The sequence below is a fragment of the Aythya ferina genome (genome assembly GCF_964211825.1).
Source record: "Aythya ferina genome assembly, chromosome: 10".
Classification (NCBI taxonomy): Eukaryota; Metazoa; Chordata; class Aves; order Anseriformes; family Anatidae; genus Aythya; species Aythya ferina.
The window spans coordinates 15,785,809-15,813,135 of NC_140306.1; the positions used below are offsets into that span (position 1 = coordinate 15,785,809).

At 40.1% G+C, this 27,327-nt stretch overlaps 2 protein-coding genes across 7 annotated transcripts; one reads left to right on the forward strand and one right to left on the reverse strand.

Annotated features, from left to right (window-relative positions):
* Positions 1-5,699: 5,699 nt before the first annotated feature.
* On the reverse strand, positions 5,700-18,148 carry ATRIP (ATR interacting protein; the record flags this gene model as incomplete). Of its 5 annotated transcripts, XM_084531483.1 has the most annotated exons (13): positions 5,700-5,875; positions 7,101-7,350; positions 7,618-7,701; positions 8,593-8,684; positions 9,320-9,462; positions 10,180-10,899; positions 12,500-12,629; positions 13,431-13,526; positions 15,070-15,230; positions 15,557-15,672; positions 16,326-16,496; positions 17,652-17,737; positions 17,848-18,148. In XM_084531483.1, the coding sequence occupies 13 exons, from the start codon at positions 18,146-18,148 to the stop codon at positions 5,808-5,810; spliced, it is 2,418 nt and encodes an 805-aa protein (XP_084387609.1). In that variant the 3' UTR covers positions 5,700-5,807. The 5 variants fall into 5 exon arrangements, with proteins under 5 accessions (XP_084387609.1, XP_084387608.1, XP_084387607.1 ...); XM_084531482.1 differs by lacking the exon at positions 5,700-5,875 and having other exon boundaries at positions 5,884-7,350; positions 17,652-17,734; XM_084531481.1 differs by lacking the exon at positions 5,700-5,875 and having other exon boundaries at positions 5,884-7,350.
* Positions 18,149-18,334: 186 nt separating this feature from the next.
* Positions 18,335-24,039, forward strand: LOC311442356 (protein BTG1-like). 2 transcript variants are annotated; one of them, XR_014696568.1, is made up of 3 exons: positions 18,335-18,991; positions 19,693-19,744; positions 23,063-23,200. XR_014696568.1 is itself a non-coding variant. In XM_084531500.1 (2 exons), exons 1-2 carry the CDS (start codon positions 22,857-22,859, stop codon positions 23,308-23,310), a joined length of 366 nt encoding a protein of 121 aa, XP_084387626.1. In that variant the 5' UTR covers positions 22,827-22,856; the 3' UTR covers positions 23,311-24,039. The 2 variants fall into 2 exon arrangements, 1 of the variants encoding a protein (XP_084387626.1); XM_084531500.1 differs by lacking the exons at positions 18,335-18,991; positions 19,693-19,744 and adding an exon at positions 22,827-22,974 and having other exon boundaries at positions 23,063-24,039.
* Positions 24,040-27,327: the final 3,288 nt, after the last annotated feature.

Sequence of the window (27,327 nt, forward strand, 5' to 3'; positions counted from 1 at the left end):
TTCTTTTTTGTTTTCTCAATGTGTCTGAGTGCTAAGTCTGAGCATTTGGGAGTGTATCTGCAAAGCTACATTTTACTTAATTGTGTTTGACAGCAAGTGTATTTTAAGTTATCTTGTATTGTGAATATAACTTTTTGGTAATGGAGTCTGAAGCTTAATCAAAATTATAAGGTGCAATACAAAGGAACAAGATGAGCTCCTGAATGATATTCTGAGGGTGTGCTTCAAAGCTAATCTAAAAGAATTGCTTCTGAGATCTTTTCTATACGATATTTGAATGCGCTAACAAGTCCCAAGATACTTGAAAAATCTACTGTAGGCTTGATGATAGACTCCAAAAAAAGTTATTAATTGATTGAAGTCTTATTTCCTTTTCTCAACACATTTTGACTTGCCTGTCAAATATCATATGCCTTGTTTTTCAACTACACCAGTTTGGTGATGCTTTCTAGTCTGTGTGAAAACATTTTATCTGATGTTTTTTGGTATATTTTTCACTTTTTTTCTTAAAAAAAGTTTTTGAAAACATTAGTCCTGAGTCATTACTCATTCAGTTGAAAATATTTGCTTTGGGTGGGTCAAGAATGCTTTTGGTAAGATACCACGTGGTACTGAATGGGTTGATACTTGGTAATCATTATTATTGTCTTGGATTGACAGCTAAGTTTCCAGTGTAGGATTTAATTATCTATATATTTACTTCTATTTGACACTTTAATTTTATTTCACATTTTCTCAACTGAATTTCTTTTAGTTAATTTTTGACAGCAGACAAAATAATTGCTGCAATTAAAATAACTTTTGGATCAGGTACCTTTCATTCTAGCATTTCTTCCTCCTGCAGCCGGTTTCCATGGTTCATTCTTCAATGTCACTTTGGCCCTGGAATCAGGTAGGATCTGCTTTATAGACTGCTGGGCAGGTGTTGCAGAACAGCTGTGATGTGGAGGAGGTCTTTAGCAAAACAAATCATTTATCTACATCCTCAAAATACCAATGTACACTCCTGTTCTGTGTTCTCTCTGCTAGGAAACTTAAGCTGGAATATAACAGCCAATATGAAAACAAACCAGCAGTTTTCCTCTTGATAGTTTCAAAAATAGGCCACCATTTGAGCAGCTGCTCAGAATAGTGTTTCAAATGCAAGCAATAGAACTAAAACTTCTAAGATTAATGCCAGGTGAACTGTATTTACCTGCTGCAGGGAGAAAGCACTCAGCACGTTGTTAGCTGTTTGCAGTTAAACTTCCTACGGAAAGTGTTTACCCTCACTCTTAGAAGAATTTTGATAAATTTCAGCTTCACTGGGGTTTTAGGTCTTTATAAAGTCACAGACCATCTCTTCGTATCAGTCTGCTAAATTATAACCAATGAGATACAGCTCTTCAACAATTTAAACAGCAGTTTGCATTCATAGCAGATAATACAGTCCTTACACAGGCAAATTAGAAATCCTGTAGTTGACCTTAACTTAATTAATTGACCTAATATTAAACACTACAGACTGTAACTAACACAAAAATGTTATTCTCTGGTTAAGATAACTGACAGTTAAATAGTCTAGCACAGGCTAACCTTTCTTTTAAGCAATAATTTGCACAAGTGGGATTTAGATGAATAACAAGTTCCACAACTCAGTTCAGATGTTTTCTGCAGTATTTTCTATTTGCCATCTTCACCTATTACAGTTTGGCTTTTAAAAACGTGAAGCCTGACATGATACAAAACAGATGTTGTTTGTCTTGCCTGTAGAAACTCATGGACTGCGTTAGGTGACCTACAGAGGCCCCTTCCAACTTCAGCTAGTTGATGATCCTGAGCTGTAGGGAATAAGGTGATATCTGTGCACACTCCATAAATGTTTTAATCAGTGAAACACCATTTATTTTATCTGTGTACCTAGCTGTAGCAGAAATAAACTGTTCTGTGCTTGAATCCCTTCAGTGCATCAGGTCCCTGGATCACCACAAGACGGCACTTACCAACGCAGCGATGCGTCCTCCTGAACTGTGACTTCGACCAGAAGTGTCAGAACGCCTTACAATGCCAGTCTGCAAGGCCATCCTCCTCCTTTGTGCGTACAGTGTCTGAGTAATAGCTAAACTACTAGAAGCAATTGCCTTCTTCATTCACTTCTTGCCTAGCTTTAGCCCTGTCTGCAGAGCTCAGCTCATTGAGGGAGGGAAGCCAGCTAGCCTTAGCTCAGCTAGAAACAGCGGGCTGCCTGCTGCCGACTGATCGATGTGATGGTCAGGTGTAGAACATGACTAGTTTGTGTTGCTTAATGCTTCAATATGCACTCCTACGGCAGTGCTTGTTGCTGGAGTAAATTCCTTTTCTCAGAGGAACAGTTTATCTGTAACATGGGAAAATAGGAACTGGCCTTGAAAAAGAGCTGCTGTGCTGTGAATTCTACAGGGAGGGTCTGGTGAGAGCAGTCTGAGTTCTGTTACTTTCAGGTCATAGTTTGCCAGTGTGACCCCATCATCCATTAAAAAAAAACAAACAAAAAAAACCTTGAATGATCATCTGTTGCATACATGATTGGATCTCTAAAAAAAAAAAATTAAAATCCCAAATTCTAAGAGAATGTAAAAAGGGAAGAATTACGAAAATCCTGTTCTTTTTGTTAGTAACTATAAATGACCTAAATAACAAATTATGGCAATTCTAAAGAGAAAAAAAAAGTGTAAGTATAGCCCCAAGAGTTTAGCCTCATTTTTTCTTAGGAGCATGAACTTTTCAGTTGCAGAAAATGTTTTAAAAGCTGCCTTTCAATGTCATAATACCATGATGTTACTATCACTTCTATTGGCAAAAGTATGAGGTGATTTTTTTTAATATAGCCTCTGGAATACCCCAGGTTATACCACTTCAAAGTCAAAAGTAGGATGAAAATGATCAGAGTGTAGATGTACATGTTAGGGTGTTGTCTGTTAGAGTGGGTGGATGGGAAGGAATCCAGTGCCAGAAGGGAACAATTTCTGTGTATTTTCCAAGCATTTTCTCCACAGATAACACTCCTGTTTATACAAAGTTTAGCAGTAATACACATCTCTCTCTTACCAAGCTGTCCTTGAGATGAAGCCAGGAATTTCTTAAACCCATTTTTTGTAACTTTGGCTTGTGCTAATGATTTGGGATTCCTTAACTCCTTTTAGACCAACCTCTGCTAACAGCTCATTTTATCTGTCCACCCAAAGAAGTGATTTGAATTCATCTTCTCTCTGTATGCTCAAACTATGTTTGTAGAAATTAGGTGGTGGAAACAGCAGAGAGCACTCAAACACTGATGGCAGGTCACTGCATTTTGGGATAGTGTGACAATCGTAGCTTTGATAGAACAGCTCTAAGTTGGCCCTTTTCAGCAGGCTGAGTGCTGGCTACTGCTTTACAACTGCTCACAAGACTTTTTAAAGAATTATCTTCGTGTTTATTTCAGCCTTTGAGTAAGGAAATAGTCTTTAATTTACATTGTCATGCTCTTCTCTCTCATCCTAAAGGCCAAGACTTGCCTTTATTTTTTTTTTATTTTTTTTATTTTTATTTTTAAGTGTACTAAATAGTTTTACATCATGCTGAAGCTTTTGTAGTTTGTCCAGTGCTATGGTGGTGCTCTTAAGGTAGTTACAATGCAAACATACGTGAACTTAGAAGGAAAGCTTTGCTGTATGTGCCTGTGTCCTTCCTTACTGTATTCAAGCAGGAAAACAGCAGTTCTCCAGCTGCTCTAAAGGGACTTTTGAAGCCTGTTACTGAGAGGAGCTGCTGGCAGCTTGTGGATAGAATTTATCACGGCAACCAGCAGCCCAGGCCTGGTGGAGCTCTGCCAGCTGTTGCTCAAAGTGGAGGATTAGCCCTGGGCTGCTTTGTGGGAGGAAGGAGCGAAGCTTTGTATCTAGCAGCTTTGGCCCGAGAGAGATGCTGGATTACTGCACCAGCTATTCCTGTACAGCTGTTTCTGGGAAAGTTCTCTTCAAAAGCAAGAGCCCAGCCAAGAGCATGTTTAGCACCCTGGGCAGGATACAGCCTCTTTGCGTTAAGACCAGAGAACTGGATGTTTCTCAATTTTCCAAGGGCTTGCCTCCCACTGTAGTGCTCTCCTCTTCATTCTGGTCCTTGGATCCAGGCTTTTTTTTGTTTGTTTTTTTGTTTTTTTGAGTACAAGTGTGTCCCTCTTGTGCACCAGCACTGCAAAAGGTGATGTAAAGCATCTGCCTGCTCAGACCTATCGGTACAGCATGTGGGGCTGCCCAGCCTGGGTGCCAGCCTAACACCCAGAGCAGCTGCAGAGGATGCAGACCACCACCCATCCAGCCCCAGGGAGATGAACTGAAAAGGTATTTATGGTCCATGGCTTGCTTTGGCCCCAGGCAGTCCTAATACACCTCTCACCTGCTGAAGAGAATAGCAGGAGAAGATACAGTGCTAATTTTGTTACACAGCAGATGAAAATAATGAACAGCTTAGGGTGATAAAACAGTAAGAGACTAAAAATATTAGGCTTTAAATTAAGAGCACTGTTAACAGTACTCTTTGGTATCTGACTGTAATCCTGTCTTGGTAGGAGTCCCTCTTCCCTTAGTGCGTTTGTTGGTTTTTTTTGCCATCGCAATTTGCTCAGCTGTAATATGATGTATGTTAGCTGCAAAATCTAGAACATGAAGCTGTAGTTTCTTTCATAAGCACTAAAATTGGCACATTGTCCTCCGTGTACTGAAGTACATACAATGTTAAAGCAATTGAAAGCTAGGATTGAATTTAATTTACTATCTGTATCTCATTTCTCCCCTACTTCCTTACTAACACTACATATGGTCAGTTTTGGCCTTAGGAAAGGTTTGTTCCTTCTTTTGAGATGCCTCATAAATGCACCTTTCACTTAAAAATTGAAAAAAGTTCAATGTTTGTTAAAAGAAGGTGTAAGCCATAGCTTCCTCTATTCAATTCTAGTATTCTATAGAATTAGAATCAGGTATCTGTCAAAAGAAGAAAAAAAGCATTCCAAGGTAGAAACAAACCTGTAGGCTATTTTAGTAGCACTTACACTTCTGCTAAGATCTAAGGTTCAGCCACTACCAGCAGCTGATAATAATACAGTTGAAAGGGTAAAGCAACAATTCTCCTCAATGTTTACCTTACAAGAATGAGATGGTAACTTTGGGAAAAAGTGCTATTTTTTGTTTTGGCACCTAAATAGTTGTACTTCCAGCACATTCACAAATTTGAGGGAAAAAATGAGTGATCTTGGATGTTTATTACAGGACTTTGATGAATTTCTTGCTCAGAACTGAACTGCCAACTCTTAAGTTACTTCTACAAATTTATAAAAAGTACAATCTACTAATATCAACGTGAAAATGTGGAAATCATGCAAGAATGTGTTAACAGCTGCAAAAGAAACAGATCAGATGTTTTTAGAAGACGTCCATATGAACTCAGTGATCACAAACACCTCAGGACATTCAGCATCATAAATTTAGCTGAAATTTAGCTTAGTCACAGTAAAATGGAAAACAAAAAGTTTCCATTCTATTTACAGCTGTTTCATGAAGAATGAAACTCAAACAGAACTATTCATAACCCCTGGAGTGGTTTTGCACAGCCAAACAGTACACTGCAGTATCATTTTTCTTACATCAGAATTCCTTTGCTTTCAGGTTCACTTGGATAGCACAAAATCACAACAAAGAAATACATTTTTGTTTGTATTATCATTTAATAAAACAGATGATTTAATTTTCAGATTGTCACTGATTATTATGATTTAAATAAGGAAGGAGAGAGAGACCCTTGGTAAACATTAGCTAACTGCAGTCCATTCCCTGATCTTCTGCTTCTGGCTCAGGAGGATACAATTCATCTAACATCAGCTCTGCAACAACAGAAAAGCACGTGTTTTAGAGAATTATTTTTGTACTTGATAAAATTATAGCTGGGATTTTTTTATTTTTGTTTTGAAATACAAACAAGACTTCCTCTAGAAGGCTATATCAAATAGACTTTCAAAGACCTCTTTACATTTAAACTTTATACATGTGTTTTGTCATACAAACTTTCCCCACTTCCTCCTCTTTCCTTTAAGGCCTAAAAGTAAGGAGAGCACTACCTTGGACAACCAAATTTAGTTACCAGGGGAAACATAGTGAAGAGAACTTTTATTTAAAAGAACTATTTAAGACTATTAATTAAGTAAGTTTTAAGCCTTATTGTTATAAACTTATCTTAAAAAGCCACTAGGCCAAAAGCATAGCATTTTGTGATTAGCAGGAAGAACCTGACTGGTAAGTACGCACATGCAAGCACACACATGCACCACCATCCCCAAAACTGTAAGCTGTTACACTCTTTTGGTCCATTTCCAAGCACAGCTAGACAAGGTGTTAGGAGAAGTTCCAGAAAACTTTAGGACACTCTAAGCAGAGTAGAACAAACACGTAGCATGCTGTTTAGTTTCTTCAGAGAAGTCACTGTTAGCACTTGTGGCATGTTCACGTCACCTGCCTTACTGATGCAAAATACCACCACTGAAAGATTTATCACACGGACTCTTAGTAAGACCACGTGTTGTCTGGTGTCCTGTAGCAAACCACATACTGACATGAGAACACATTAGCTCACGTTAGCTCTAAAAGATGCATGGAAATAATGCCATGAGTGGATGAAGAGGTGGCATCAAGGTCCAGGGAGCAGAGACAGTTTCACTAGATTTGCTCTGCAGGAAATAGACACGAAGTGTGCAAAGCAAGGGGAAAGTCCTGATGTTACATGGGTTAAAGAAGCTTTTGGGGTAATGGAGGAAGGGTGGGGTGGAAGAGGGACAAGGAAGATGTTAAGGGATGCAAGGAAAAAACAATTGCAGAGAGAAAGCGTAATGCTAGTTGGAAATTTGGAATCATTTAAAGTGAGGTAACATACAGTGTAGATTGTTCTACTGAAGGGAGGGGGAGCAAAGGATTTTGTTTGATCAAACAAAATATCCACATTATTTGGTACATGGTACTTGTTAACTGAGGAATGAGACAGAAGTGGAATTTCATTCACACAATAGAGAAGACAAAACACAACACAAAACAACTCTGTAATGTGACTTGATTTACCTTCACAGGCACTCAATTTTTGATTTTTTTTGAGAATGGCTCTTATGCCTGGCATAGCTTGGTCATACTGATGGAGTACTTCCAAACAGTGTTCGTGAAACAGTTTATCTTTCTGAGATAGGCTGTGTAAGAGTAAAACAGCGTCTCGTAAAAACTGAATAATTTGCTCCTTATGCGCACACAAGCCGCTATCAGATCTTCTGATCTTCATCCACTGTCTATGTAACATTACAATGAGTGCCTTAACCACCTGCAAGAGATAAAAGTCTCAGTATACAAAATAAAATTAGAGCAGTGGAAAAGTTATTATGAGCTTCACTGATCAATCTTTTCAGACATCCAAATTTTAGAATATTTTCTAGCAAGCACAAACAAGCTTTCCAGAAGAAGGCAGACTTCAAAGTACCGAACACTTCTGTTTCAGTGGAGCTAAAAAATGGTAAAAAACTACTTCAGCATTGTTAGGAGTAACTTTTAAGTTTTCAGTAGATTAAATTCAGTAGCTGTAGTGACGTACCTCAGGATTACACTGGCAGTCTGTACCAGGTAGTAAAATGGCTGGCCTGGAGCACCGCGTACACCTTGTCAGGAGTCTAACTGTCTATTACAAAAACACGCAGATAGCATTACAATAAGTATTAGGGTTCTGCATAATTATCACACAATTTAGCTGCAAATAAAGGGAGGTAGAAATGTCATTTGCTTACTGTTTTTAAACATTCTTGGTCCTTTTCTTAACAATTCATTTTTTACCCCACCAAAAGAAAAACAAAATGTTAGAGGAAAAACAAACACACACTAAGACAGACGTGGAATTTGCCTTGCACAGAAACCACTTCAGCTTCCTGATAAGAAAGGCTGATGAGGATTCCTTGCATACACATCGTGTGTTTGCACTTCCTAAATGCAATGCAGACAGGGGATAATGAAAATACTTTTAGAAAATAGTTCAAAATTCTTTTAAGTGAAAGTAGAGGTGGAACAAATGGTAGAACCCCACAAGCCACCCCGGCACTACGAACAATATAAATTCAAAAACTATTCTCCCTATACAGGATCATGCATACTGTACAGCAAGCTAGTATTTCACCATATGCTGTATTTCATTTGGAGTCATTTCAAAGATACAGTTCAGAAGTAAATTATAAAATCAAAATGAAACACAGGTCTTGCTTCCTTTTACTGCATCAATCTAAAAGCAAAACAAAACTTGTAGTCTTGAACATTTACAGCCATCCTAAGAGCCTTCTCGCTTTTTCAATGATTTAACTATGTTGACTGCTATGACTGATGTTATCTTGAAGAGTGGTTATTGATTCAAACAGCTTCTCTTAAAAGTCAATGTAATCCTTTACTGCAAGCGAATACTCTAAATTTTTATTTCAGGTGAAGACAGAACTTATTTCAAACAATTTGTGCACTGCCCTGTTCCTCCCTTCCCACCTCCCACCCCCCAGTAGGAAAAAGCACGAGAACTAACAGCTGTTGTTACCTCTTGTTCCAGCTGAAGCCAAAGCACTTCAGATGCTGATTTATCTGGCCTTGATGTGATATACATGTACAGTGCAAGAAGAAGGCAGGTATCTGAAAGAGAGATAACTTTGTTCTTTTCCCAACTGGTCAATTGTCTGTGATAAATAATAGTTGTTTTTCTTCCACAGAAGATAACATATTCCAGGAAATATGTAGAGTGCTATCCTGGGCTCAAGATACAGATTCAACTTCTTGCTTTAATTGCAGACACCTTAAGCAGTGCTGAAGAAATTAGTATCCCTAAACTTTCTATGCATTTTTGGTGCTACTCTCCTATTACATTTTTTGTGGGTACTAGACAAAGAGTATTTGTCATGCAGGGTACTGTAATCCCTAAGCTCAACATTGTGTCCCTAAGCTCAACATGAGTGCAGGTCCCCTGCAGAATGGAATTAGCCTTCAAATCCTTGAAAACCTTTTTCCTTACCGACTTTTATTATAGTAAACATTCATCTAGAAAGTAGCTTTAGAAGTCCAGATGGGTATCAGAACTCTGTATGGATACTGCCAGACAAAATATTCTTCAAACAGTGACTGGAACTCGGTGCTAGAAAATGTTTTCAGGTGACACAGCAGGCTTTGCCTTTGGGGGGTTTAGTACTTTAGAGCAAGGCCTATTTGTATTATTTTTAGTTGTGCTAACTAACATTCAACTGTTAACAATTATGCATTAGGCAATCTTTTACCTGAATGAGAACAAAGCTGAGCAACCAACATGTGGTGTTGAGCAAGTATACACAACAGTTTCACGGTCAAAAGGACAGCATGCAAAGGGATCTCGGGACACAGACAACGGAGCAGTATCTGGCTACTCAGTAAGTGCTGAAAACTTCAAAAGAAAAATCTGAGTTAGAAACGTGAAAAGCACTGATGATTTGAAAATAATTCACCATTTCTTACATGCAGCATCGTAATTCATGCCTTTTCAGCCATTCAAAACTAGGTGATCTCAACTTACATGCCATGAGCTGAAAAACACATTGTTAGATTTTGAAGACAGTTTGCAGTTCACACTATGCTTCCACATATTAGACCATTAGCAGACAAATTGTTGCACTTTTGAGTGTGCCATTTTATGTGCCAGAATAAATAAATATTATAAACATTTTGTAGCATAAAGTTTATATACTTATAAAACATATGAAACATTCAAATATTATCATATTAATATAAAATATAAATAGAGTAAATAAATAAAACAGAAAGCCCTGTGCTTTCATTCCTTACGCATCTCCCAGCAATTGGAAGAAAAAAAAAAAAAACCCTCATCAACTGCATAGAGCCTTGAGAAGTTTTCTCTCTTCAAAGTGACAGCTATGCAATGAGGCAACAGCATCTGCTTCATATAAACCTATAAGCAGATCTTATTATTAATTTGGGGCAATTATCTCATTTATTAGCAGCAAAGGCAGATCCTCCCATGCATCTGAGAAATTAGATATTCTCCCATAAATGTCATAATTTCTACTGTCATCTGCACAAATTAGTTTAAACAGAGAATGAAAACTAAGAGCCTGAGATCATTTTAAAGCTATTACTGACTTACTTTATTAGCAAGTCCATTGTTGAATTTTCAGCTAATTTTACCAAAACTTTCAGGCTTTGCTTTAGTATGTTATCAGTCTGGGAGCCTGTTGTAGTAGAAAAATCTAAAACCTGAATCAGCTTTCTGAACAAAGAATGTTGAGCTCGATCGTTAATAGGGACATCCTGTGAAGCTTCAGGCAGCCCTCCTTGTGTCCTGGTGTCTTCTTTATTATCACACAACACATCTTTGTCCATCTTGGAAATCTGTTCATCTCCAACAGTAGAACCTTCTTCTACTTCAGTAGACAGCAATATGTGGACAACATCCCAGCTATAAAATGCCAAATAATAAAGAATACCCAGTGATATAACTGTCGTTTCTTCAAGAGACGACCTGAAGTCCTCCTTACTTGATACCATATTTGTGCTGGTTCGAGAAGAAACAACTGAGTGGTTTCCACAAGAACCATTTACTGCCTTGTCCACCAGTTGTACTGCTTGACAGTACGCACCAATGTGGTGCTCCACCAAGGGCAAGAGATGCACAGCGCCTCGGATCTTGCAACATTTGAGGGGCAAGAACTCTCTCCCACTTCCTGCTAGGCTTCCTTCAGCTGACCCTTCATCCATAGCAATTAAGTTCAATCCTGTTATTGCAAGTTTTTGAGCTTCTCGCAGGGATACAAGAGGAGCAATTTCTTCCTGAGTTGTCCTGATGCTGGGTATTTGTGTCGGCTTCCTATCCACATAAAATTAAAAGAAGGAAAATACTTCAGCAAAAGAAAAGGTAGCAAACATAGCTGAAAATTTTGATTTCATTTATTAGTTATGCATATTCTGAATGAAATAATAGAAAGGCTACTGTAGTTAGGTGTCTATCCCCAAAATTAAAAAAAAAAACTACTCCTTGATACTTGCATGGAAGAAAAGTATCAAAACAATCTTAAGTCTTGTGAAAGTATTCAGGACTGATAGTTGCGTAACTTTACCAGCTCATTAGTAACCATTGTCTAAAGCTACATTTCAAACACTGGCTTCTCAACTGATGTGTGTGAGACCTGTTGTATATTCTTATCTTCCCCTGAAGTTTCTGGGTAGCTTCTGGGAAGAAGGAATATTTGTATATTACTGATCTGTAACAGGAAGGGGCTGTCAAAAGACTTCAACAAAAAAATGGAGGGACAGCTTTTAGCAATTAACTAGTCAAAACACAGCTACAAAGGCCAAATGCAGAAACTGCCTGCGTAAGTGGCATGGGCATTGAGACGTGAGCCATGCCATAAATCCCACAAAACACAAGAATTACTAATAAAACAACATATCAGAAAAGCAAAGGAATTTCAGGAGCTACAGTCTACTTCTTTAAAGTAAGAAACGTTTGAAATGTAAAGTGTGATACTAAGTTTTCACAGTTTATTATTAAAGATGTATTCAAGAGAGATGGTGATAATAAGCGTGACTGATTAGTCTTGGGAAGCAGAAAAGCAGACTGAGTAGATGATTAACTTGAGAAAGCTCTGTTGAAAACCTTTAATAAAAGTTCTCCTGCATCAGTGGGTGCAGGAAAACATTTGCAAGGTACCATCCTGTAAACCTTCCCATAAACTATGGGTTGTGATCCAGATTTTGGGAGCAACTAATTCCTTTCTAAACTATTATCTTGAATTTAACAATCAACAAGAGCTAGCCTTTATGTCCAAGTAAACCTTAAATAAAAAGTATAGGATTCTCAACAAAAAAGCAGTAAAGCAGGTAACAACAAAAATCTTAGGAACAAATATGACTTTTAAAGACATATTCAGCCAATTTTACACCTAATATTCGTATTTAAATGCTTTACAGAGCATTGTGTCTGAGAAAAATTGTGCATGAATTGAACATAAATTTAGATTAAAACAAAAACTCTACAGTTCTTTTGATCACGTTCTTTTGATGAATTTTTTTCACTGAGTTTTTTTTTTGATGATTTTACTCTTGACTCATGATCTTGTTTATATACTTCTTTCATTGCAAGTTTTATATCCTTAGATAGATATGGATAGCTGCGGCTGATAGCAGCTTTAAAGTTTTACTTATTCCTGTGTCTTCCCCTAAAATAAAATTAACCTAGTTTCTCTCTTAGTGTTTCTCCACAATAATCAAACATTAATAATTGAAGACACAGCATGAATGACATTCCAAATTGTGCTTTAAATGGCCTCAGCAAAACAGCATTGAACACAAGGAATGAAGTATCCAACACGAGTCCTACATGAGTAAGCGTTTCATACAGAGTATACCACTATGCTACCACTATACTAAGAACACGTCTGATATGGTAAAACAAAAAGTAAACTTACGTATCCAGAAGGTTTGACTGCAACATAGCTCCTTGTAGGGTCTCTGAGTTACTGCTAAGAAGGTGGCAAAGACCTAGTACAGACCCAGAGACAATGGGCTGCTTCATCAGTGCATTCAGTAAGATAGAACCTGAAAAGATATATAATTGTCTTTGGAGTAATTTTACCACCAATGACAACAGTAACAAAAAAATATTTCAAAAGATTAACCTCATTTATAGTGCTCTCAACCACAAAATTATTTTTTCATTACAAATTTTCTCTTTCTTACAAGAGAGAAATCAGGAAAAGAATCATGTTCTAAAATTCATTTTTTCTGAAAATCTTCAAGATGTGATTTAAGTATTAACCAAGTTATATTTAGAGAGATTTTAATTACAATCCCCATATTAGCAAAATATCTCAATCCAAATGATTGTTATAACCCACAACTGTCCTGGTGACTTGCTCCCCCTTTTCCAGTCCAGACATTAAAACCATGTGATACAATCCTTTTCTGAACTGGAAGTAACATGTTGAACATTTTAAATGCTGCTCTACTGTTTTTACTTAAAAATAAATAAATAAATAAATAAGTGTGTAAAGTTTGCAATAAAAAGTGTAGTATCTTAATAGTGAAAGAGCCACCCTCCTAGTAAGATGCCTCTCAACCTATGTCTTGGTCCAAATCCTTCCTTAAAGCTAAAGCCAGGCAAACCTTTTTCTTAAATAGAGTAACAGTATCAGAATGTTGTGGAGATACAAGATAATAATATAATCTCAGATGCTTTATTGCAAAATCACAATGCTCAAAGCACAAAGCAGCTAGCTTACCACCTCTGTGCACTAGCACTGCACACAGCGGGTTCGTCAGCCTGACACTGCTTAGTACTGGCACCTTAGCCATACCTCAGAAACGCTCACTGTTTCTGTGCTGCCAGCAATACCTTACCTTGCGTGTTTCGTTTATGTACAGATTTATAGGAACCGTTTTTTCCCTCTGTTTCATTCTTCATGGATAAAACTTCAGGATGGGGTATCTTACTATCTAAAACAAACGGGAATTACAATTCATGTATGAGAACTACTAGACGGCTTACAAATCCTTATCTATCATTTACACACATTCAATTAGCCACAGCCATTATATAGGAAGTACACAGGCAGCAGATCAGCATAAAATACATATTTTGCATAACTCAGTAATGTCAAATAATAATCACAGAATCATAAAATAATTTGGAGGGGACCTTAATGATCATCTAATTCCAACCCCCTGCTGTGGACAGGGACACTCCCACCAGACCAGGTTGCCCAAAGCCCCATCCAGCCTGGCCTCAAACACTGCCAGGGATGGGGCAGCCACAGCTTCTATGGGTAGCCCGTGCCAGTGCCTCAGCACTCTGAGCAAAGAATTTTTTTCCTTATATCTAATCTAAACTAAAAAAAAAAAAGGTTAAAGCCATTACTCCTTGTCCTATCACCACATTCCCTGATAAAGAATCCCTCTCCAACTTTCTTTTAGGTCCCCTTTAGGTACTGAAACACTATAATACTATCTAGTTAATACAGTAACTATAATGCTATAGCTAAGAGCTGTGATGCAAGCAGAATTGCTCCCTAAAATATATTAGAAAATGTAAAAATGTAGAAAAAAAGCCTTGGAGGGTTACTAAGACAACTGAGTGTGTTTTTCAAACAAATAGGCATACTGAATGTTGTTACCATAATGAATAGGTGGTGGTGGGGAATAACAGTGTTAATCTTTTAAGGCTACTATATTTATTTTTGTTTATTTTTGGAAGTTCATACTGCCCACAGTTTCAGATTGAATACTGTAGCTGAAGGGTAATGTCTCAGATTTTTCATTTCGTTTTCTGTAAGTGTTAGCTGATGATACCCAAATTTTGTTGGCTGCTACAAAAAAACAAAAAAACAAAACAAAAAAAAACCACACTATTTTTATTTCATATTATAGCAATATTCAAACATTTCATTTTCCTAAGTTTTATGCAATGAATTTAAAGATGCAATTTTGTGAGAATTACTGCTGTATACGTAGAAGAGGAAATGAGTAACCGGTTTCATCTGTTTCTTTCAATGTGGCTAAATACGTACCATTTAAAATAAAATGCCAGAAATGGTCTGTTTATTAAAGCCAGCATTGCAGTACTACAAAAAAAAAAGCATTAGTTGCCTAGCAGACGTTTTCAAGAAATAGGCAAATTATTTCCTGTTCTTCCTTCAGTGACAAAGGCAGATAACAATTTGGGTATTTTAGTTCATCCCATAATAAATGAAAGTTTTTCACCACAGCCAACAGATACTTCATCACTGATATCCTGGCATCTGGTACACTGCCATTTACCAAGATGTGAATTCAATTGATCTTCATGCAAATTTCTTCAAATTGGCTTAAGGCCAATTGCTATAAAACCAAAATAAATTTAAGCAAAATCAAACTAAGAGAAATACTTCTTTTCCCTAGAGTACTCTTAATGAAACCACTCAGTTACATAGTACAAAAAGCTTTATGTAAAGCAGAATGTTCATATGCAGCTAAAAACGTTGCAAGTTATATAGGGGTTTACCTTCTTTGATGGAAGCAGCCTGGGCAAACAACTTTCTTGAAGAAGAAGATGGTCTAGTAGATGTGTCAGCACCGAAAGACTCTTTTGTAGGAAAAGATCTTCTTCCAGACTGTGGAGAACATCCTTCTGATTTCACTTGGATTGCAGAATTCTTTTTAGGGCTATTTAAAAAAATAAAAAAGCAAGAGGAAAAATTACCCCCCAAATCGACTTTGATGGATCAATATCTCTTTCAGAAGTATTTTATTAAATAGTAAAGAAAGATGTATTTAATAGCGTTTGTAGCATTGATGTTTTAGACGTATTTCACTATCCACTCTTTGTAAGTAAGTCTTTTAAAGCAAATTCCACAGGGGTCAAACTTTTTTTTGGATGTATTTTTTCAAGAAAACAGAACTAAGAGTTACATGAAGAAATAAAACCTCTGTAGTACTTCAAGTATATGTATTATAAAAGGCAACACAAATTCATTTTCCAAAACTCATACCTTGGTGTTAAAACTGTTTGAGTAACATGTTTATTTCTCTCACAGTTCTGAAGTCGCGTTCTTAGTTCATTCATTTCTGCATCTTTGAACTGCAACTCTGACTGCAAGGACAGTATCTGAAAGGGGAATTCAAGAGACAGTTTTACTGTTACAGATACATGAGCGGTGCTATAACTGCAAAGCAACTCAAATTACGGTAAGATTTCAAGATTACCATCTACTTACTGTGATCTCTGCACAAGATCTCCATTTTTATGTATCCTAATCCAATTAATACTATGTTAGAACCAAGTGTCAAAATTCAGGCAAGAAACATATGACTTGGTAAGACCAAGTGCCACGCAGAGTATGACTACATTGAGGCCATTAACAGCAGAGTAAACAGCACAAAAGCAGCCACTGTCCTCTTCAGGGGCTTTCAGAAAGATGACTGCAACAGGAATAGCAATCTGATCAGAGTCATACAGCATAATCTGTCTTATTTTTCCATTTAACAATACATTCCAATTGTAATTTTCTGGGGATTGTTTAAGAAAACATTAAATAATCAAAAAAATTCTATCATTTTAACTTCGTTCTTTTATGCTGGCAGAAGAAATCTACCAGCAAGTTCTTACATGTGTTTTCTTCTAGATAACAAAAGAAAAACATACGTGATTTGGAAGTTTCACACAAATCTTCTTCCTTTGACTAAGTGGACTATAATATCATTTAAGTCATAAAACTAGCTTCCACACGTGATGTGAAGGTAACTGTTATAGTAACAAACCTTTTTGGAGAACTCTTTTTCTTTTTCCTTTAGGGTCTGAGATTTTTGCTGTTCCAATAGCATGTATGATTTTTTCTGTTCCTCCATAGCACACTCCATCTGCTGCATTGAGTCGCGCAAAATTTTAATTTCTCCATTTTTAGTTAGAATTTCATCCTGCATTTCTTTCAGCTGTGAAGAGATTAATTCCATTAAACGATGTATTTAACCAAAAGCATTTGTATCATTACCTATGTGGTTGAAGATTAAGCATGTTTATACTTTCTAGAGACAAAAATGCTTCTCTAAACCAGTTTAGAAAGTCTGCAATATGGTTTCTAATCTTTTTTTTTTTTTTCCTAATTAAATCAGGCTCAGCTAGTGTTTTCTCTAACAGAATTATAAAGTGACAGCAAAAGTATATGTCAATGTACTATCCTGGTACCTGTCAGAGACCATTCTTTCACCTCCTCTATGTTTATGCTATTTCTTTGACAAGTATTCTAGTCGCACACAACAAAAACTTATTAAAATGTTGGGATGTAACAATGATAATTTAACCACAGTATCTCATCAAGCACAGCAGCCAACAGCAACGCTGTCCTCGGACAAGTTACCACCCCCAGACAGTATCTTCATGACACGTATAGTCTCTGTTACTCTGAACAGCCATCACTGCTCAGAGACAAGACTTCAGAGAGAGAACAGAATGGGTTATTCAGAAAAGGATTGAGAAAAAAGTATAAAGACACCGCTATATCATGATGTAAAATTATATTTTACCCTCACGTGGTGTACAGGCAGGGTCTTTCCAATAAAGGAGGAAATAAAACAAGTGGAAGAGAGGTAAGGATGGTGACAGAAATGTAAATAGTGTAGGACCCTTCCATATGGGAGAAAGCACAACTGTGAGGAAGCAAAGATCTATTGAAGTGTAACCGCTATGCAGAAATTATTCCTATTTGCTGCCTCTCTTAGTAGTAGAGCCCTATCTGCTAGAACCACACGTGACCTTCAAAGCCAAATCAAAGAAGAAATTTCCTGACAGTGCGTGTTGTTAAGCTGCTGACCGCTTTGACGCTAACAGGTATCAAAAAACGGCTACCTGGTCATTTTAAAAAACAGACTGGAGAATATCATACTACCTCTGGTAGTGGTTTCTGTGTGAAGTTTTACCAGAGACTAAAAGAACATTCTGGTAAAATATTTGCGTAACCCTGCTCAGATCTGATGTTTGAGCGGCCAGCTGCACGCCTGCACTCCCCTGCACCTTTCTTCCCAGCAGCTTGTTCCCATGCGGCGTCCCCGGGAGGTAACGCAGCCACCTCCGTGTCCGCCGTCGCCCACCTTGTGCCGGATCTCTTCGTGCTGTGTCTGCAGCACCTCGTAGCGGAACGCGTCCCTCGGCAGCCCGCTGTCTGCTCCGCTCCCTGCTGAGGAAAGAGCCCGGCGGGCCGTGAGGTGAGGCGAGGTGAGGTGAGGCGAGGCGAGGCGAGGCTCGCCCCAGCGCCGACCCCGTCCCCCCGCTCCCCCTCACACCGACCTCCGGGCTCCTGCCCCGCGGCCCTGCCCCGCGGCCCGGCCCGGCCGCCCCAGTTGCGCCCCGCGTCCTGCGACAGCGCCTGCGAGGCGATCGTCTCGATCTCCTCCAGCTCGTCCGCCGTGAAGTCGTCGCCGTCCCCGAACGGGTCCTCCGGCGCCTCGCCGCCGCCCGCCGCCGGCCCCTTGGGGCGCTTGTGAGGCGGGACGCCGTTCCCCAGCGGCGCGGCCGGAGCGGGGCCCCGCGCCCAGCCCGCCCCGCACAGCGCGGGGCCGCTGCGCTTCCGCGGCCCGGGCGCCGCCATAGCGGCCGGCGCCGAGCTCTGAGGGGACGGGGCGCGGAGCCCGCCGCGCCGCCCGACAGCCAATCAGCGGCCGGCGGCCTGCCCGCCCGGCCAATGGGGGCCGCCGTTGAAAGCTGGGGGGTGACGTCACGGCAGCCCGCGTGACAGCCCCCTTACTGTGGTAAATGCCTGGCGGCCGCCGGGTCGCAGGGGTTGGCCCTTTGGGTCCTTTCCCACAGAAATTGGGGTCCCAACCGCGTTATTTTCACTTTTTTTTTGGTTTGTTTGCTTGTTTTGCTTTGTTGTCTAATAAAGCAGAGCCGGTAGGGGGTCGTAATATCGGGAAAGGGCTCTGTCTGCGAAAAATCTGTGGTAAAAGCCTGCTGCTGGTCTGCCGGCAGCAGTGGGCTGCTGTACTCGCACCTCAGTCCGTCTGTAAAACGTCCCTAAATTGGGCTGAAAAACCGCCTTTCCAGCTGCTGTCTGCTCCAGGTAACCCAGGTGGGTGTAGGGCCACCACTATGCTGCCAAACCCTTCCGAGCAGGCCGTGGCCTCTCAGCGTTAGGTTCTGCAGGAGGCTCAGTGACAGCCCCGGTGCTAGGGAGCCCCGGTGGCCCTCACACGAGGCCCGTGGTGCTGCTGGCAGCGCGTCTCGGCTTCCACAGGAGAAATCTGATTGCTCTTATTCATTTCTTTACTGCCCTTCACGTGCAGCGAATTTAAATCATCGCTGGAGTGTAACGTGTTTTATTCATCGTTCATGCATAAACAGTGGGAGCCTGGGACCACCTATAAAGGCCGAAGGAAAGGCAGCCTGAGCGGTGCTCTCAGCTGGCCCAGCTCCTGCACTAACCTGGTCACAGGTGAGCCCTCAGGATTCAGGCAGGGCAGCTGCAGCTACTTAGCACAAGGGGGAGTGGTTGTAAAGAGGTTTGAGGTTTGTATCATTTTATCGGTGAGGTATAGGTGCAAGTCTTCTTATAAAAAGATATACTTTGTTAAATAATTTATTAGGTGGAGGAGACTGTGGAAAGCCTTGGCATTTAATTCATTGAATGTGTCCTTTGTATTTGGAAATATTATTTGTGTCTGTAGTGGGAATGTTAGCATCATGTTTGGCTCTGTAGTCTGATGATAAAGGCAATTACTGTTTGTAAGAGTGTTTTTACTGGATTATGTTTAATGAGAGATGCTTCAAATAGATGGTGTAAAACAAAAACTTACTGTGTTATTTAAAACCTTCTTGTAGAGGGTCCAGGTTTCTGTGTCAGTCACTCTAGAAAGGCAGACCGAGAGCTTTAAGCAAAAAGGATCTTGACTTAGATTGTACTTGGTCTTCATATTTTTCATTTTATTATTATTTTATATGATAACTAACTAGGCTAGCGCTATTGTTATTTACTGTTTTTACTTTTAATGATGATGATGTATGGCTGATACAGCTTCATTTCTCCCCCCCCCCGCTAAAGTTGAGGAAACAGAGTAGAAAACTTGCATGTACTTTTTTTTTTTTTTTTTTTTTAATAAGATGTAACAAGATATTGACTGTCTTTCTCCATTCCAGGTGTTTCTGCTGAAGAGAACTGACTTTGCAGGTGAACAGAGTAACAGCAAAGGCAAGTCTCAGTTTACAAGCTTAAAAAAAAAAATTCTCTGTGGAAGATGATGAAGTGTATGGTAGTGTTAATTCATTTGTTTCTGCTGTCTGTGTGATAAGGTTTCTCAACTCTCAAAGCTAAAAGTCTTCCAGAAAATGGGAGGTGGGGGAGAAGCTTTTTTTTTTTTTTTTTGGGGGGGGGGGCGGGGGGGATGACAGAATGAGAGAGAATACTGCTTAAAACTTGTTTCTGCTGAAAAATGACATATTTCAACAGGTCTTGTTTGTGCTGGAATGCTATTTACAATTGCTTAATTACATTCACGCTGTTTTGTTATAGGAAGCACTGGTATTCTCTAAAACAGCCTATTTATTTAAACGGCTATCGTAATAAGCAGCAAAAAGCTAGTTTCCAAAGATTTAGATACTGATGCATATAGAACCATTTTCTGGCATGGAGATAAGTGTAAGAGTCATACAGCTATTGCTTTCTCTTTGTCTTCTTTCTGTGGTTTGCTTAGCTTGAGCTTTCAGCATGAAACTTGCTGTGGAGATCCAGGTGTGACTTTGATATCAGCTGCTGGCTGTGGCATCTTTTCATTATTACAGCAAAACCTTCTTAATCCACCTGAATGCACTGCTTAGTGGACCTAGGTGCCGGACCTAGGTGCCAGACCTCAGTGCAGGAAGCATTGATCTGTGCTAGCAGTGTCGCAACATTTCCGTGTTCTCCTGCAGTGCTTTCAACTACTTTTCACTTGGTTGCTTGTAAGTCCTTTCTACTCTGATTTTTACTTGAGTTTCTTGTGAGTAAGTCAAAACCAGGTCCCTTAGTACCTGTTCTAGCTTTAGTAGAGCCTTGTCTGACCGGGGATTTGTGTGTATATTCGTATGGGCATATGCAGCTTGGAAAGGAGAAGGTGTTTTGTGTACTTAAGCACAGTTTGATACCTTGTCTGAATTTGATAACTCTTAATGCTGTTAACAGTAACGCCGTGTTTATTCTGAATGCTAGTAAGAATTTAATGACTTCAGTGTATGCATAATGATGTGTTTGTCCATGTCACCTGGAAATGAGTAGCTGCCTTCTTGTGTTTGTGGCAATACTGCCAGGGTGTCAAAGGTTTGTCAAAGGAGTCACGCAGTGCAGATATGGTAGGGGAATTCTGTATTATCTAAAGGGAGGGGATGTGAATAATGTGGAGAAGTGTTTGAGATAAGTACCTGGCAGAATATGTAGGTTAAGTGTAGTCCCAGAGCTGGTCTTACAGTGACAGTAAAACTTTGTTGTGCAGGAATAATTTTCTGCTACAGGAATTTTGTGTAAACCAAAGTAGCATCTTAAATAATGCAAGCTTACTCCTTTTCATGTAACTTGACCAGAAGTAATGATTGTGCCTGCTCAGATGTGGTGGTGTGGCGTAGTCCATGTGCGCCTGGATAATCTTACCAGTGAAGTCTCCAAAACTGGAGACATGGATTTTGTGTTCTGATTCTCAATAAGACTGAAGTAATTGGATGACTGTTACATCCAGCTACTGGCAAAGATTAATTTTTTGAAATTAATTTCTAAAGTCTGAGTTACTAAAATGCATACTGGACTTAATTGAAAATGTTTTCTAATAAAATAGTATCTTGATACAGTGCTCTACGCTTCCTCAGGAAAAGAGGTCGTCTAGGGCTAACAGTTGTGAGGGGAAAGGAAAAGAAAGCACAGAAATTCACTGTCTTCCTCGAAGAGATAAAATACCTTTTTTTTTCTTTTCCCCTCCTGTATTGGATAAAAATCTCTTCGGCTAGGTTACAAAATGACATACAAAATTATTTCAAGTCCATAAACCTTGGAGTATATGATGGCTAGGTTTTTAAACGATGACTTTAAAATGTGAAGTCATAAAGTGGGACTATGACTATCCATCCAAAATTCAGGTGCTATAGTTCTGTCACTTGAAGTTCTTGACCCTTCTGTCTTGGTCATGTTGCTCCATATGAAGTAGGGAAGAGCAGGGTCAAGAAGTCTTACTCAGGTGTATAACATCAAGTAAGCAGGAGTAAAGTTAATTTTATTGTTGTCATACTGTTTCAAACACTTTTGTTCAAACCGGATGGGAACTTGCTTTCCTGAAGCAGACTTTGTACAAACAGTAGGTCTGAAGAGGTTCTAATTGTAAACATAGTGAAAACTGCTTGACTGCTTCAACACCTCAGATAGCAGCACCTAGCAGAAATAAACCAGAGGGGGCTCTGTGATTCACCAGTGCTTTAATGAACACATTGTCCTGCGATTGCCAGTGGTAACCGAGCATTTCCCTGGGAGCTCCCCCTATGTGCGATGAGACTCGAGTCTGCTATGAGTTGTTCTCCTGTATTGCTCTTTCCTGGTGCTCCAGCTAGGTGGGTTGGGATTTCTGGATATAGCCACAGTGACTTCTGACCCTTAGGTTAAAGGGATGGATGTTTGGAGGCTTGGGGAAACTTGCTGTAAATAACTTCTGTAAATGCTAAATCTGTGTTCAACTGATTGTTAGTAACAACTAAAATACCAGCCAAACCTTTTTCATGCTTCTGAGTAAGAATCTGAGTATCAGAGTAAGTATCTGGTGAACTTTCGAGCAGCAGTAAAACAAGATCTGCTTATAAAGGTCTGCGGATAAGCCTTCTCCTTAACTACTGTGTATGGCTTTAGCTGCTACTGAGCTAGAGCTGATGTCACACTCTTAAGCTGACGAGTAAGAGGTGCAAACAATTGAGCTGTGCAGCTGGGGAAACAAGATGCTGTTTAGCTCCCTCACAGGTGAGCTCCCTCTGGCTCTTTGGCAGTGCCTCAGAGAGGAGCGGAGGAGCAGCGTGTGCCCTTCTACCAAGGCCGAATATAAAATGCCAGAGCCGCAGAGCCCGGTGGTGGTGGTGGAGGTGACTTTTAAGGCCAGCCCAGCGGAAGGGGCTGCGTTCAAATCCCACCAGAAAGGGAGAGCGGCTGGGGACGGCGCCAACTCCCTCGCCCTCTGCCGCGGGGCGGGGCGGGGGCGGGGCGCGCCTTTGTGACGCGGGCGCGGCGCGGCGCCGCCATTGGCTGGCGGGGCGGGGGCGTGGCGCGGAGGGGCGCGGCGTGGCGCGCCGGCCGGGCGGCCATGTGGACCGAGGTGTGCACGGCGGCGGCGTTCGTCACCCGCCTCCTGCGGGCCGCCGGCGGTATCGGCGAGGAGCGGCTGCGGCGCTTCCGAGAGTGCCTGCAGGAGGCGCTGCGCGGTGAGCCGGGGGGCGGCGGCGGAGGGGGGCCCCGGCCCGGTGGCGGGGCGCGGGGCCGCGGTGACGCTGCTCTTTGTTCCTCCCGCAGAGCGGTACAAGCACCACTGGTTCCCCCTGGCGCCCTCCAAGGGCTCCGGGTACCGCTGCATTAGGATCAACCACAAGATGGACCCCTTGATAGGCGAGGCGGCGGGGATGATTGGGCTGAGCCACGAGAGGCTCTTCCAGCTCCTGCCCAGCGAATTGACTCTTTGGGTCGACCCTTTCGAGGTGTCCTATCGTATAGGTGAAAACGGCTCTATCTGCGTCCTTTACGAAAGTCCCCAGCCGGGGTAGGAGACGACCAAACCGCTGGAGAGTGGGACCAGCCGTGAGGAGCAGCAGATCCAGCCCTTCCAAGAATTACAACATGATGACAGTTTCTAGTTAAGTTCCTGTTCCTTGTTCAACGATGTATATATATCCTGGTTTCTGATAAAAGTAGATGCAACAGAGATCTTTTATTCTTTTTTTATTGGTAGTGGTAGTATTTTCCACTCTATAGTCATTCAAGCCGTAGTAGCACTGCCAAGTTCTTTGTGGCCAAGGGCTAATGTATAAAGCAGCTCTTTAAGCTGCCTGTTACTCTGGATCACGTACTGTAAATGCACTGTGCAGTCAGCTGACTGTTTTACACGTTTATATTTTCAAGGAAGTACTAGCTATTTGCAATCAGAAAGCAATATTGTAGCACTCCTCATGATGAATTTTCGTCAAGATTAGCACTTGGTTTAAAAAAAAACTCAACTTGCAAAGCAATAACACGGGATTAAAAACAAATTTAGCAAGCTGCACATAAATCTTTCCAGTGACTTGTCTGCACAGAGTTTTCTCAGGGTCGTTCAAGTTTGGCTGTAAGGCACAAATAACAAAAAGTAACTTCTATTTTTAACTCTTTCAAAGCATGCATTTATGTCGGGGCTGGGTTTCATCTTTCCCCAACATTTTGATAAAAGGGATTGGGGAAATAGTTATCTTGTTATTTCTTGTTATTGAAGTAGAATAATAAAGATTTGTTCAAACTGCTTTTGACTTCTGTTGTTTTATTTTTGAAACATTGCTCTGAAAGCTTTCTGTAGCTTTTCCTAATCATTTCAGATACTCTACCTTTAAGAAGGTGAAGCCCTTAATATTCTCCCTTATTTCAGATAGCTACAACAATCTTAATTTAAGCTCAGACACAAGGTGTCTGAGTAGAGCTGTGTGGTTTTTCAGTGTGTGCTGTATGAAACTGGAAGCAAAATTGTTTTTCTAACACTCAATCAGTTACACGAATGTTTTTGAGTTCATTGGGAGATGGAGTTAATGTTTAAAACTGCAACTTAAAGCCATGTTGAAAGCTGGAGTCAAACACTAATGATAAGCATCACTTAACTGTTGTGATTTTTCTGGGAAATAAGAAACTGCCATTTCTTGAGTTAGGTTGGATTTCTTCTCATCTTCTCTGTGTTTCTAGTGCCTGTTAGGTACAAATTAGGTAAAATATCAAACGCAGAGGTTTCAATGTAATATCAAAACCTTGTTTCTGGTTTATGTGGAGACTCCAGAATGGGATTTGGTTCCTCAGAGCTGTTCTAAGCCAGAAGCTGTGGCTTGTAAGGCAGCTGTGGAAGACTGCACAGTTGTTCTCTGGTAGCCCAGTGCTCAGTCAGAGCTGGATACTTGATGAAAGAGCTTTGTCTGGTGCTAGTATGTCAGCAAAAAAAAAAAATATAAAAATCTTACACCATGTCAATAACATGGTAAAACATACAGTGAAGGGGCAAGTCTGGGCAAACTGGAAAGGGCAGAACTCCAGCCTGCATGAAGATGTTATTTCTTTGTTTGCATTAGAAGCAGCTGTGGCTTATTCACTGCTGTTTGCCTTGATTACTGTTTGCCTTGTTATTTTGGAGGCAGGCTCATCTAGCAGTCTTTGTTTCATTTGAACAATGTGCATAGTGCCCAATCCTTAGTAGTTAAAACTTGGTGAAGAATAAAAATACAATTGATTTTCTAGTCTGTTACTCCAATAAATGAGTTTCTGGGTTATTTTAAGTAAAAAAAAAAAAAAAAAAAAATGTTTATAATAAAAAACCAAACTTGCTGCAAGACCTTAAAAGAGTGAACAATCAATTCTTATGGCATTGTTTTATGTTTTTAGTAACACCTTTTCCTGTGATAGAATTGCCTGTATGGGATATTTATTTAGGACCTCTAAGGGACAAATTTGATGTGTTTGTTGCTAATTGTATGAAGTAACTTTAAATCTACTAAGGAGGAGGTGCCTCCTTTGGATAAGTGTCATTTGCAGGATAATTGGCCTTGCTGCATGCTAGATGAGCATAGCTTGGCTGAAAGGATGTAGCACAGCGTTCAGCTGAACAGGGGCTTTTATGGAGCAGTAAGTGTTCAAGGGAGCGGAGTTAGAGGTGAATGAGGACACCGGGCATGGTTTCCAGATAGTGGGTGTGGTTTGACAGACAAGCAGGGCACAGTAGCTGTTTTTGGATGTTCTTTTCTTGTGTGCTGCGTAAGAGCAGAGAAGAGCCTGGGTGAATCCAGCTCTGGTGTACTCTGCTTCTCATTTATTAATCATCCTGCTCCAGCAGCACACACTTGGTACACTGTATAATAGCTTGTATCTAGCATCCTGTGCCCCACTTGCCAGAACCTTCTCTGGAAATGTGATGCTAACCAATAAAAGGGACGCTTTTGTCTGTGTAATTCAAGTTCAGTTTCATACACTTGTGCTGCAGGTGCAGAGTTCAAGTTACTCTGCAGGTGGAGGAGGTTGGGAGCTTGCAGAAAACTCAGTGGAGCAAACACCTGATCTGCAAGTAAAGAGACCGGACTAGTTTGCGACATCTAGAGCTTCATTCCACTGCTTAAAAAACATGTCCAAGAGCTCTTGGACAGTGCTGTGAGAAACAAAGGCCTTTCTGTGAGAACAGAGCCCTTGGTAGTAAAGGAGGCTGTTGTTGGCAGGAAGAAAGGTGCCATCACTTTTTAAGGAAAAAAACTTGATAAGTAAAGCTAGAAGAAACATTTACACATGAAACAGGATGTGTTTGCCTTTTTCTTAAAAAGATTGCCTTGCTGCAAAGATGCTTATTTAAGCTTTGTCCTTATGAGCTGTGTCGTGGTTTACCACGACAGCTGTAAAACCCATGCAATGCAGAAGGTCCCGTTAGTTTACATACCCTTACCACTTACGTACTGCAGGTCCTATATAGCATGCCCCGATTCATTATTTACAGCTAAAAAAGTAGAGAGGGTTTTAGTTATGGTCTGAAGAGGTCAAGAGATAAAGGTATTGTCTGCTCTCTGTATTTGTTCAAGGCTGTTACAATTAGTGTTAGTTCAAGGGGGGATTTGGCAGGTTTTAAATGTGATCTGTAAACATTGGTGTCCTCATTCCTTTATCCTCAAGATGAAGAAGCCTTTCAGTGTGGCTTCCTGGATGTACTTCATACTGTAATCAAGGTCAGTCTGGTTTTTCTTTTCAGGATTAAAAAGACTAAGCCTTGTAAGTTTGTGTAAATCGTACTCTTCTAACTAGGAATTACACATATGCTTCCTGCAAACTCATTCGTTTCTTTAATATGTGCATGAGTGTGCTCTTAAGGAATGAGTGTAGTGAACCAACCGACCCAAACCTCGTTTCTGACCATTTGCAGCTCTGCCAGCAGTGATGTTACTCTGATTTTCACTTCACTGAGAACACTGAAAAATTAATTCAGATCTAGTACTGCCATAAGCAGAAGATATCACATTTAACAGTTAACCTATTTTTAATTCACTCAGTGCATTTCTTACTGTGTAGTTTTATTTGGTTTAGAATGCCATGTTTTAGGTGAAGCGTCTTATAAAAGCCCAAGGAGTCTGTGGTACTGCAATTACACAAAGAATGGAACTGAAGTTTAACAGGATAGCTTTTCTATAAAACAATGATAACTGGGAGTAATGATGCTGTTTTCCTTCTAATTATGCTTCTTGTGAAGTAAACTAATTCTATATTAACTAACCTTTTTTATTTAGTTATTAAAAGTGCTCCAGCTCTCCTGCAATTATTAGTTATTACGTTTTTAATATTGGGACACCTGCTCTTGAGAAACTTTTTAGTTACTGCAGAACTCATCAGAAATAGGCATCAGGGTCCCATAGATATCCAAAGCCAGTTCTTAGACATTTTTTCAGGATCTTGTGGTTATGTTTTTCCTTACAAAATTATAAAAGTGATTTTGATGCTGTCTGTTCTAGTTAAAATATATTGGAAGTATTTCATCATCCTTGTGTAGTACAAAGTTATCTGCATTATCAAATACAGATGGA